The sequence below is a fragment of the Sphaeramia orbicularis genome, chromosome 4 (assembly GCF_902148855.1).
Source record: "Sphaeramia orbicularis chromosome 4, fSphaOr1.1, whole genome shotgun sequence".
NCBI classification, from domain to species: Eukaryota; Metazoa; Chordata; class Actinopteri; order Kurtiformes; family Apogonidae; genus Sphaeramia; species Sphaeramia orbicularis.
Genome location: NC_043960.1, coordinates 13391776 through 13405718, shown reverse-complemented (window position 1 = coordinate 13405718; position 13943 = coordinate 13391776). Strand labels below are relative to the sequence as shown.

Sequence of the window (13943 nt, the reverse complement as noted above, 5' to 3'; positions counted from 1 at the left end):
TGCCTCACTGTTCATGTTTCTCTCTGTACAGTTCCATGTGGACCCGAGGTGAACGTAGACGTAGACTGTGACACACAAGTACTGACCGTCAGTTGGAATGAGACGTATAACGCAGACAGCTACGCGGCTGTGATCTCAGGCAGCGATACAGAAATGACATTTAACATTACAGAGCATATGTTAAGTGTCGACACGCTGGAGTGTGGGAAAAAGTACACACTAGAGGTGACATCGTCCACCGACGGCTGCATCAGTCATCCCACAGTAGCACATTTTTCACAATGTAAGAGCCCTCTGTGTTTTTGTTCACTTTTAGCAGCAAATATGATCTAAAATTAGGATTAATTTAGCTGCATTTACAAAAAAGATTGGAACAACACAACTATGCAACAATGCAATATAAGATTTACAAGAATGAATGAAAACATCAGATAATAAAGTTGTAAGATTTTGAAGGTGTTGAATTTGTGCATAATGAGCAAGTAACAATCAAATAATAAAATCTGTCTTTTTTTGTAATATTGCATGAAAGAAGTTCAATGTGAGGAAACACACTGAGCTGTTCTCATTTTTTCCATCTTAGCACCATGTTTACCAACTAATGTGATGGCACAGAGAGTGTGTGGCCAGAGTTATGTAGAGGTGACATGGGAAGCGAGCCATGGTGCTGAGTACTACAAGGCAGCTGCAGAAGATAAAGATGGACATGATTTACACTGCATGTCCAATGGGACGTCATGCCGCCTGGAGGGCCTGATGTGCAGCCAGATGTACACTATTGGGGTGTCAGCTGCAGATAGCTACTGCACCAGCCGTCCCACCCTCGCAGATCCAGTACTGACAGGTGAGGTAGTATTCATAAGTAAGTTAATGATCAAATAATAATATAATAATAAAAAAGTAAAAGCAAAAATAATCATTGTGCTGTAAAACTGTTTCTGTCTGAGTTTTACTATTATAAATAATGTTTTTGAATTTGTTACCGCTGCATTAATGTGTATATTTCATTCATTTTACTGTTGTATAGTTTGTAGCATTATCATTTTCTCAACACACAAAGATCATCAATAATATTATTTCAGTAGTTTTCACTGTACAAGAAGGGAATGAGAACTTTTAATCTGAAAATGTTGGGGAATAAAATGAGTAGTATTTACCTCTGAGATGTAGTGAAATAGAGTTATAAACTTTAATGAAATGGAAATACTCAGGTAAAGTACAGGTTAGTGTCACTCCACTGCTTGTGTCTCTTGTGTTTCACTCATTATTGACCTGTTCTGTGTCGTTTGTCTGCAGCTCCATGTCCTCCATCTCATGTGGACGCTTCACTGAACTGTGCTGATAACTCTGCCACGTTAACCTGGAGCACCAGCCCCAATGCGGTGTCTTACACTGGCAAAGCAATGAGCGATGATGGACATACTGTGACCTGTGACGCAGGAGGAGACCTCAGTTGCCAGTTGAGCGGTTTAAACTGTGGTACAACGTACGAATTTACTGTGAAAGCCTCGGATGGAGTCTGCGAAACTCCTGACAGCGAGCCAGTCAGCTATACAACAGGTGAGAAGAACATTTTTCACCAATTACCTGTTTAATTCCTCTGCCATTTCTTTGTCACAATTGTCACTCTTTTTCTTTTGTTTCTAATTTTATCATAGAAATAGAATATCCTCTTGCTTCTCCTTGTATGTTTTTTCCCAAGAATCTGAAAGATATTTATGTTTCTCCAATGTACAAATCAGGAAAAAAGGAAAAGCTGATGCAGAGCATTAGAAAAAGATGAATAAAGCAGCTTTTTTTGAGCTGCAGCTTTCTTATGTGTCATGGAATTACAGATTTTAGCATTCAAGGACTCTTAGGTTAAGCTTAGCTTGAATTAAATTAAAATGTCCTAAATACAACTTTTGAAAGTTCATTGGGTTTGTATCAATCATTATTTATGATGATGATGAAATTCTTTATTCAGTCATCACATAATACAACCACTGTCAACACTACAAACATTACCAACAGGTTAGTGACTGAAAAGGCAGTCAGAAGCAGAATGCTTATATTAATGCCTGTCCTACATAATAAATTAAGCTACCCAGCGTTCAATATAGGAAAAGAAAAAACAAAAATGCAAACAACCAAACAAACAAGCAAAAATATAAAGAAGTGAAACTAAACCAAAATGTTTTTTTTTAAATTTATCTCAATGTAAAATATTTTACCTCTTTTATTCAACTCATAAATAGATAGCTACTGTTTATTTATTAATTTATTAATTTATTTGTGCATCTGTTAATGTGTCTTCATCTGCCAAAAACTGTATCTCTTAATACAGTTTAAATACAACCGTGGTACAGTCCTTTTCTTGCATTGTAAACGTATGATCATTGATTCTGAGTGTTCGTCTTCTGTTCAGCCCCATGTATGGTCCAGAGCGTCGACAACACCCTAGACTGTAACACCAACACACTGACCACCAGCTGGACCCCTGGAGACATACCTGTGAACTACAGCGTCACCGCCATGAATGAAAATGGCATGCCACTCGACTGCTTCACAGAGGACTCCAGTTGTACATTCTCCAATTTACCGTGTGGACAACAGTACACTGTGACAGTCACACCAGTCAGCAGCACATGTGAAGGCCAAAGCAGTGAGCCAGAGGTCGTCAACACCGGTGAGTTTTCCACTCTTAACCCAGCAGAGCAGGGTGTTGCATGGACATACACAAAGTACTTGGTCTCAAGTCAGACTAAAATGCTTTTTTATGTTTTTTCTACTCAGTTCCTTGTGTTCCTGATAACATCAGAGGAGTTGTGGAGTGTTCGTCTAACACACTGCAGGTGTCCTGGGATGTAACCGCCGGAGCATCGTCCTACGTCTCCACGGTGACTGGAGCAGGAGATTCCGCTTCCTGTCCCACAACTGACCTAAGCTGCTCCTTCCCAGATTTGCAGTGTGCTCAGACATATTCTGTGGAGGTGGAGGCTGTAAATGACAGGTGTCAGAGCTCTGAGACCATCTCCATTGAAACTGGTAAACTTATATTTTAGTTTACATTTTTAGTTTTCAGATTACTTTGCTGTGAATTGATTCTTAGAAGGTTTAGTGATGTGAAAGGGGGTTTCATGATTGTGTAAATTGTCCATCTAGGTCACATTTCTAATAGTTTTTCATTAGATTTTACTTGAAATTTGATTAGTATTTTATTTTGAAATACCAGTTTCACTCATAGTTTAGTTTTAATTAAAGCAAATTTACCTTTTTTTCAAAACACTGAGTTTTAGTCTTATTTTATTATATTTTGGTATTGTTCTTGGTAGTGTAATGTATTTGTGTGTATTTGGTGTAGCATGCAAAAAGGTATTGTGTAATATTCAGACTGATGCTATTTGTAACTCTTCTGCATTTTCCCAATGTGGATTAGCAACATTTTCCTAATGTCAATGAAAATGTGTTGCCCTCTGGTGGTGTACAAGAGTCACACCACAAAAACTAAACGAAAGAAACCAGAAAATAGAAAATACTAGATTTAAATATTAAATAAATTGTCAAGGATGAAAGACATATTTTTGCTTATTATTCATGAACCTACAATACACTTTCAACATAATACAGATTTTTTTTTTGTTTACGTTTTATTTTATTTTAAAAATGTAATTTCACTCCCAGTTTTCATTATTTCATCAGCTTTTATCATATCAGTAATAGTGCAAATTGGAACATAAGCCAAAGCAGAGCTGAAGTCTCACTGAATAACATCTCCCTCCTGTCTTCAGCACCCTGCGACCCTACAAATGTGGCTGCCGTTCTGGATTGCGGGACTCGTGTGGCAACGGTGAGCTGGGAGGCCAGCGATGGAGCCGATTATTACACTGTTGTGGCTCAGGCCAGCGATTACACTGACAGCTGTAGATCCACCAGTACGTCCTGTGAGCTCAGCCAGCTGATGTGTGGGGAAACGTACTCTGTGACTGTCCTGGCAGGAGACGGGACCTGCAACAGCACCTTACTCGCCACAACCAGTGTAACAACAGGTAGGTTTAGTGCATCATTTAAAGATTATAACAAGTAAACGGTGCCTCTTCACTGTACATCGTTTTTTATGTTTAGCCTCCTAAGACCCAACTATGGGTTTTCTGTCCACATTTACAGACAAGAGTTTCACAACTTTAAACAAAAAAAAAAAGGAAAGAAAACTGTCCACCACAAAGACCACCATAAAAATTTTAAAAACTGCATCTGAAAAAAACTGTTGCATCATGATGTTTCCAATATAGGCACTTATTTAATAAAAACCAAAAAAAACCTTGTACTTTGCTGACATTTCCTGGGTCTTAGGATAAATAAGAGCACAATAGACACTGTTTACATCAGGGATCTCATACATTTGGCCTGGGGAACAAATGCGGCCCAACAAAGGTTCCAATCTGGCCTGTGCGATGAATTTGCAAAGTAAAAAAAAAAAAAAAATGACACCATATTTTCCTCTTGGTTTGATGTGAAAAAAATATTACATTATGCCTATAAATAATGACAACTTCAAATTTTTGTCTTTGTTTTAGTGCAAAAAATAACATTATGAAAATATTTACATTTACAAATTATCCATTAACAATAACATGTGAATAACCTGAAATGTCTAAAGAAAATTAAGCACAATTTTAACAATATTCTGCCTGTTACTCAGTGTTTAGTGTCGTTGTAGATCCGATCCATAATGCACATGTATAAATAATAAGTTGAGGCATAATATTGTTAAAATTGTATTTATTTTACTTAAGAAATTTGTGTTTTTTCAGGTTACTCACATCTTTTTTGTAAGTATTTTCATAATTTAATGGGGGTTTTTTTTGCACTAAAACAAAGACAAAATTTTGGAGTTGTGATTATTTATAGGTTATTATATTATTATTTTACTGGTCCGGCCCACTTGAGATCAAATCGGACTGAATGTGGCCCCTAAAAGAAAATGAGCTTGAGACCCCTGGTTTACATGCTGCCCCATATCACATGAGTATATAAATTTCTTAGTTTTACTGTGAATGTAGTATTTGCGTTTGGTGTGGTTTGAAATTAAATAGAAATATTAGTATAAAGGAAAGAAACTATCAGTATAGCTTTACAATCTACCAATTGCTTCACACTATATGAAATTGAATTACAGCAAAGATACCATAGGAATAGGAATACATTTTGTTTGGTTAATGAAAACTTGGAAAAAGGAAACTTCTTTTTAAAAAAATAGACAAATTGTCAGTGTATATGCAATATCAGGTTATAACAAAACAGTCAACTGAGTTCAATGCATTAAAAACTTTTAAAGTAGGTAGAATGAACGGCTTGAATACGAGTCTAATCACTGTTTATATATTTATTTTTGTTCAGAATTGACAGTTTCCTTTATATTTAAATAGTTTGGTGCTGTTCATATCTAAGGGTGGGTCTTTTTTTTTTTTTGCATTGAAAATATTCATGCCCACACTAAAGAAACTGATGTTAGTAGATTCTGTAATTATCTACACAAAAATATCAAGAAAGTTATTTAAATACTTGCATCACTGTGGACAAAGCAATCAGTCATGACTCCCAGAAGTAAGTAAGTATATGTAAAACTGTACATGGATTACTCCTCAGCAGTCACTATTATTGAAAAATGTAAAGAACTTAATCTGATCGAGCCAGATTAGATGTTATTCCAAAATTTTCCACAAGATGTCACTGTAGGTCGCACAGGATGTTAGTTACAAAAACTTTGCTTGTATGAGGACATTTAAATGGTAACTTTATATTTTTGACATTGTAGTTTCAAAGGTCTTAGTGTCTCAGGATCATTTTGTACCGTCATGCAACAAAAACAAGTCTATAAATTGTAATTCTCTGAAAACAAGCTTGATCAAATAGCCATAATTCTGATTATTAATCATTGCCATTAATCATAATTAATACTAAATTGTGTTCCATTAAATAATCTACTGAATGTGCTGAAATAATTTAATAAGTAGGTTCCGTCAGACATTTTGACTACTGTATAAAACTTAAACCCTAAATGCTTGAAATGTTATTTAATTTACAGTGAAGACTGAATGAAGCTAAGAAACGATACTATGATTTTTCAGCTTTTATTTTTTTTAAGTACTGTAAATATGTCACTGTGATAATACTAAAACTGTGAGTGTTAGTTATTTATTCCATGTTATACCATTAGCCCTATGGTATACCAACAAATTAGAAGCATTATAACTGTGCAGTGTAACTGATATTTTGTAAATTTATAGAAATAATAAGCAGTAAAATGAGAAAAGTGTGATTAATCTAATTTAATATTAGTTTTTCTTGCCTCATAAAGTTTTTTTTTTTGCTTTATGCTTAATAATTTATCCCAGTACAATTCTACTTCCAGCTCCATGTGCACCTGTGATCGATGACTACTCACTGGACTGCGCCTCCAACCATGCACTGGTTTCCTGGATTAAGGATGATGATGCAGTTGTGGTCACGGTCAGTGCTACCAGCCAAGGACATGAGACGTCCTGCAGCGCCTCCACCAACAGCAGCTGTGTCCTGGATGACCTGCAGTGTGGAAGCACTTACACTGTCCAGGCTGTAGCAGAAGGACAACAGTGTTTGAGTGACCCCAGCTCCACCTTTGAGATCATCACAGGTACATTTATATTAGCAATTAAGGAGATGATATAAGGCGGGGAAGCCAGAGGGAGCTTGGCTTGAAATATTTAGTTCTGTCAAAAACCTGTTTCTGCTATTTTTTTTTTTTCTATTTTTTTTTTTTTTTTAAATAATTTTATTTTTATCAGGGAGGTCATACATAGTCCAGCATTTTACAAGATCTCTGTGATACACACTAGAAAGAAAAAACACAAGACATGTTTCAACAGCGATCTTCTAACCCCTGCTCTCCCTTACATTTTCCACCATATTTTAAACAGGTTTATATACTACTGAACAGTTGAACAATTGCTGTCATTTCCACTCATCCATCCTTAAAGATCCACATACAATACAATCCACATGATATTTCACTAAGTTATAGCAAATCTGGTCTCCTGGGTCTAATGTATCTAATCCATTTAGCCCACAGTCTCAAAAACTTTTCCATTTGCATTTTTAATGAGAATGTTAGTCTTTCCATAAAATAAACATCATATATAATTTTATACCAATCATCCAGTGTTGGAGCATCTGGTTTTAACCATTTCCTGGTCAGGGCCCTCTTCCCTCCGACCAGTAATATTCTCATTAGGTATTTGTCTGCTTCAGTTTGAACATTCATTCCCACCCCCCTATTTTTTTTATTTATTAGGTTCCTACTCATATGAATGATGAAAAATTAACCTATAAAGACCCAGTGCTACTTTTGTGGCAGTTCCCAAATGAATTTTTCTCTCTATATAAGCTTTTTTAAGTGGTTTATCACCCTTTGTTATAATATTATCCTCTATATTTTGCATTTTTTTCCAGTGTAAATCATGAATTTTCCAATATTTACTTCACTAGTCATGTAGATATTCATGAAGGCTCAGATTAAAATTGAGAGTTATTATATTAGAAACAGGGAAAACTGAAGAAAAAGTGACTTTTTCAGCAAAGATATTGATAAATTAACATAAACCAATTATCTCCATCCACTGTCATTGATCCAACTCCATGGGTTTTAGCGGTGAATCAATGTTACAGAAGATGACGGTGTTTCCACGTTCACTACAGAGCCTCTGAACGTCCAAATGGGTCATATCTGATGACCATGAAAAGATGACAAACTGCATTTTACACCAATAATTTACATGTATTGATAGGTTTAGTGGATCAGCAGATGTTAAACAGTTCAGATCAGTAGATGGTTTTGGTTAAATGTGAATGTTTTTGTCTTTATGGGTTAAAGCTAAATCAAGTATTTTACAACTGCATATGTTGTTTCTTACATGTTGTAAGAAATAGAAATTAAAAACAGGAAAGTAGATAAGTGATTTGATTCATAGACAGAACTGCATTTTTCTTTTCTAGTCAAAAACAGTAAGTAATACCTTTATAAATGACTTAAGTTTCTTTTTGTCCATGCAATAATACTGAAATCCTGACATTTAACTTAAATAAACACTTTTTCTGCTGCTGCTTTGTGTCTGCAGAAAGACGCCCTTCACTTTTCATTTGTTTTCTCATTCTTATTAGTGATATTTTTATTGAAAGAAATTATAATAAGAATTAAATTATTAGTGCTTTCAAGTCCCTGAAAGCCAAACTTCTTCCTAAGATGGTTCGGACTGAGGTAAAATAATTGTATCTCTATTTTTTAGCGCCCTGTACTCCTGCCAACGTGGGCTACACATATGACTGCGAGACCGGCATTTCCTTTGTGAACTGGGATGACAGTTTGGGAAGGAAGACTTTCTATGTCACTGCTGAATCCGGAGATCACATGCAGTACTGCAGCACCGGCCAGACTGACTGCTCCCTGTCCTCACTGCTCTGTGGTCGGTTGTATGATGTGAAAGTGACGGCTGTGGCGGACCACTGCAACAGCAGCCAGCCTGGTTTTGTACAGATACAGACAGGTGAGAGAAAAGGATGATGGGACGTCACAGGGTAGTTATGAATGAAACTTAAATGTGGATATTTTTTGTGGTTACGACTACCAGTCAGCACTATAGCAATACGTTTTAATTACATGAAGTTTAGTAACATATATATGTAATGTCCTTTCATTCCAGTGAAATAGCTGCGAGTAATGTTAAAAATTTATATTAATCAGTAAAGGCCATTGATGATTTTGACTGAACAGACTGACACAGTGATTAAATGTATTTCTCTGAACTTGAATATTGATATAATGCAAGTACACAAGTCAAAAACCTGTATAATAGAGGCCAAACTATTATATTTTAAAGTGGAAAATGCTGTTTAAATATTTTGCATTTAAATGTTTATCCAAAGGTAAATGCAGGGCAATACGGTTTATTTAAATTTCTAGTTTTAATATTAAATGAAATAGTATGAGTAGTGCTGATAGTTCACTTCATCTACATCTACATATACATCTACATATACATCTACATATACATATACATATACATATACATATACATATACATATACATATCATGTGTACTGCAATTTCTGCTTTCAACTTTGGAAATAATCATTGACCCACTGTGTCAAAGTAGTGAAAAGTTAATATTTGCCATAAATAGCAATGTTCTTGTATATAAGCATCTGACAAAAATCTTGCAAAAATGCACATGAAATAAGCTGTATTTCATTAATGACGACAAAAATCAATATAGAAACAGTTAATATTTCCAACAACAGTATGTCACAAGATAATCATCTTGGGTGTTTCTTCCTTGTTTTTCCCATCAGCCCCCTGTTCTCCCCATAATATCAGCGCCTCCCTGATGTGTGAGAATAACACAGGGGCAGTGAGCTGGCAACACAGTCCTGGTGCAGTTTCCTATGAAGTGATCGCAACCGCAAGAGACGGCGACGTCAAAAAGTGCCAGACAAACACCACAGACTGTTACATACCTCACATGCACTGTGCACAGACCTATGTGATCGTGGTCACCCCCTACTCTGATTCCTGCAAGGGCTTTGAGAGCTACCCAGTCAACTATGTAGCGGGTAAGGAGGAATAGAGCAGGAGAAATGCACTGTTACTGTGTAGAAAATGTAATGAATATTGGTGCAGTTCCTTTAGCTGCCACTAGATGGTCCAAGAAACACATTAATGTTGGACATCAGTGGCTGAATAATGGAATTATGGTGATTTTGACAATGACAACAGTTAATAATAATTATTATTTATTACTAATATTTTATATTGATTCTTTTATATATGTATTTTTATATCAAATACTTACTTCAGCTGTTTCAATGAATATGACTCTTATATTATTACCTAATGGACTCTATGCACAGCTCCACTACTTCCTGAACTTCAGGTGGCTTCTTTATTTCCTGTTTTTCATTATTGGACACACTGATTAATCCAGGTGTGTCTGCTACTTCTTATTGTGACTACTGATTAATTAGGCACACCTGGATTAATCAGTGTGTCCAATAATGAAAAACAGGAAATAAAGGAGCCACCTGAAGTTCAGGAAGTAGTGTGGCTGAGCATAAAGCCCATTAGCATGCTTTTATCACATGAAACTGTCCCTTGTCTGGGTTGTTGGGTTTGTTATATATATAGTGTGTTGACCTGTGGGAATCCACAGGTTCCAGATGTGGTAGTTTTTATGCTGTTGTGTATTTGTGCATGCTGTACCGCATTTGTCCAGCAGTCACCGCCAAAGCGTTCTGGGTATAGCAATGTGATTGTAAGGCTATTGTATTCCAAAATTACTAATTTCTCCCAAAACCCTGGTCCTGTCACTTTGCTGTTTTCACTAGTCTGTTCCTTAACCAGAAAGCCATAAGTATGTCAAACTGCAGTAGTCAGCTCTTTCTGGATTTTGTGTGAATCCCCAGACACACATACACATATACACACAGAGGCCACTTGGCTTTTAATATATATATATATATATATATATATATATATATATATATATATATATATATATATATATATATATTAGTCTAGATTTAATAGATTTAATGATGCACTTTATAGAGAGATTAAAATGTGTAACTAATCAATCAGTCAATCAATCAATCAAATTTTATTCACATAGCACCAAATCATAACAAAACTTATCTCATGACACTTTACATATAGAACTGGTTGAAACCAGACTCTCAAGCCTATGTTTTTATTACGAACTAAAATGATTTTATGAATCATATTTTGACCTTTTTATCTATTGGACTCCTTCCTTGACACTTTTTCATGTTTTATTAAGTAATGATTTGATTACTTCTCTTAATAAATGGTTGCATCTCTGGCTTAGAAATTGACATAAAATGAAAATAATTGGCAAAAAAAAAAATCAAAGGTTCATGGTGTTGTTCTGAAAAGAAAGTATTTGATTTTTTTCCACATTTCTGGAGCAAAACACCTGCATCCATGCACTTCAATGAACTGTGCAAACTATAATCTGATATTTTTTCAGGCCCCTGCCCTCCCACCGATGTTGCGGTGTCCCTGCAGTGCGTTGGTAACGTGGGCCATGTCACATGGACTGTTGCCCCGCAAGGAGATCTGTACTTGGCCACAGCTACACATCCTCACGACAGCCACAACCACACCTGCACCTCCACTGGAGACGGATGTTCCTTCACGGACCTCCACTGCAACGAGGTAGCATTCGTCTCAGTGGTCACCAGGGACCGGGGCTGCTGGAGTGAGCCAAGCGAGTCTGTCACCTTTGAATCAGGTCGGTGGATAAACAGTAGATATTAAGAAATGACCGGAACCACACTTCTGTTGTTTTGTACTCATAAATATTGTTCTTATCTCTGGTAGATAAAATTCCTGACTACAATTTAGTCCCATTCATAAAAAAAAGAAAAAAGTCAACCTCTGCTTTGAAATATTGCAGTTGTTTTTTATTACCTGCATTTATTGTCTTGTAGCATTAAGTCTTTGTTTCTAGTGTCCTATGATTCATGTAAAACCATTTATGCACTCAGATTCTACTATTCATTTGTCAGTGTACAGAAAACATTTAAAATGATTAAATATTAATAATAAACTTCATGTTAATCTTCTTTATATTTGCAAAAGTAGCTCTACGTATTTTGTTTTTCATTCTTATCTATATATTTGACCTTTTTTGTAGTATTAACATTCAGTAAATGAATCACTTTAATTAATAATTCATCAGTTTATTGGTTTCTATTTAGACATTTGCATCACAGTTACTTGTATTATAGTGTTCAGTGACATATTTTGTATAAATTTGTGTTTACTTTAAAAACAAATAAAACCAAAATATTTACTCTATAATAAAAAATGTCTTAAAGTGAGAAAGCCGTCAAGGAAAACTCTAATACACTGTGTTAATAGGTTGAATAAAAATGCTTGTGAAATGACTAAAAGTGCTAAAATGAAGCTGAAGATGATGTTTTTGACTCTTCATTTGGGGGTTCACTAGAATGTTTTGCCTTTCCTTTACATTAATTGTTTTTTCTGCTCTCGTTTCCAGTCGTTTGTCCACCATCCACTGTGACCGGAGTGACGACTTGCTCCAACAATGACATCACCGTCAGCTGGGACCCCAGTCCGAGAAGCGGCGTTACCTATTTCATCCACTCTGAAGAAGCGGGCGGAGCCACCAATACCTTCACCACAACAGAAACGTCCCATGTGATCAGTGGGCTGCAGTGTGGTCAGCTGTACACGTACCAGGTCTCTGTCGAGTACAATGGATGCACCAGTGTCCTCAGCAACTCCACCATGACTGAAACAGGTTAATGTTTACACCGAAACACTCAAACACAGAGCCGAAAAAGCCAGCATTATCAGAGCAGGTGGTCGTCCATAATTTCAGTGGAACAATGCTGCTAATATATATGTTTTTTTTAATGTATTTTTTACATTTTAAGGTAAAATTGACAAAATCACTGTCATTAAAGGAGGGAAACTAAGGTGATTTTTACCTGCTATTCTATTATGATTTAGTTGGTGCTGCATTTTTAAATATAGTTTATTTTATTTATCAAATTTTCCTGCTACTTTTAGTTTCTAGCCTCAGATTTGGTAAATCTTGTCTCAATTTTTTTTTTTTTTTTTTATTCTACTGCTTTTTTTAGTTTTTAGCCTCAGATTTTGTTAATCTTGTGTACATTTTATTTTTATCCCACTGTTTTTTTTTAGTTTCTAGCCTCAGATTTGGTTAACCATGTGTTGATTTTTTTATTCCACTGCTTTTTTTAGTTTTTATCCTCAGATTTGGTTAATCATGTGTTGATTTTTTTTTTTTATTCCACTGCTTTTTTTAGGTTGTAACCTCAGATTTGGTTAATGATGTATCGACTTTTTTTTTTATTCCGCTGCTTTTTTTTTTAGTTTCTAGCCTCAGATTTGATTAATCTTGTGCTGATATTATTATTTTTTTATTCCACTGCTTTTTTTGTTTTTAGCCTCAGATTTGGTTAATCTTGTGTTAATTTTTTTTTTTTTTTAATTCCATGTCTTTTTTTAGTTTTTATCCTCAGATTTGGTTAATCAAGTGTTGATTTTTTTTTTTTTATTCCACTGCTTTTTTTTTAGGTTTTAGCCTCAGATTTGGTTAATGATGTATCGACTTTTTTTTTTATTCCGCTGCTTTTTTTTTAGTTTCTAGCCTCAGATTTGATTACTCTTGTGTTGATATTATTATTTTTTTAATTCCACTGCCTTTTTTAGTTTTTAACCTCAGATTTGGTTAATTTTGTGTTGATTTTTTTTAATCCACAGCTTTTTTTGCTTTTGTTTTTAGCCTCAAATTTGAAAATCATGTGCTTTTTTTGGTTTGTTTTTTTATTCCACTGCCTTTTTTAGTTTCTTGCCTCAGATTTGGTTAATCCTGCATTTAAATAACACATCTACCTTCACATATCTCTGTCTTCTCAGCCCCATGCCCTCCGACAGGCCTGAGCGCAGTAGCCGACTGCGGCACCAACTTGGGAACTCTGACCTGGGAAGCAAGTACACATGCAATTTCCTACACAGCTACAGTCACAGGGACAAACCACGATCATGTGGTTTCATGTACCTCGAATACAACAACCTGCTCAGTGAAGCTGGAATGTGGACATCAGTACTCAGCGGTTGTGGTTGCTTCCAGTGCAACGTGCAACAGCAGTGTGGGAGACAGTCTGGTTTTCGATTCAGGTAAGGTATAATTACATTTCATTGATCGTTGGAGTCTCATCATACCCCTTATACTGTACCTGATGTGTGGATTTTCACAGTGGCCTAAAAACCACCTTGTAGATAATTTCACATTCTGATTTGCATGCTCATAACTTCATGGTGTTTATATTTAAAATGCTGTATTTTGTGTAAAAAG

The 13943-nt window shown here is 35.6% G+C and overlaps 1 protein-coding gene across 1 annotated transcript in view; it reads left to right on the top strand.

Moving 5' to 3' along the window:
* Positions 1-606: 606 nt before the first annotated feature.
* LOC115418300 (fibronectin-like) overlaps positions 607-13943 on the top strand; it is a 36289-nt gene continuing 22952 nt past the window's right edge. The window contains exons 1-11 of the mRNA XM_030132717.1: positions 607-844; positions 1297-1560; positions 2408-2668; positions 2776-3027; positions 3771-4028; positions 6395-6655; positions 8304-8561; positions 9367-9627; positions 11061-11324; positions 12096-12359; positions 13505-13765. Coding sequence (XP_029988577.1) covers positions 607-844; positions 1297-1560; positions 2408-2668; positions 2776-3027; positions 3771-4028; positions 6395-6655; positions 8304-8561; positions 9367-9627; positions 11061-11324; positions 12096-12359; positions 13505-13765 — 2842 coding nt within the window. The remainder of the gene's footprint in view (positions 845-1296; positions 1561-2407; positions 2669-2775; positions 3028-3770; positions 4029-6394; positions 6656-8303; positions 8562-9366; positions 9628-11060; positions 11325-12095; positions 12360-13504; positions 13766-13943) is intronic.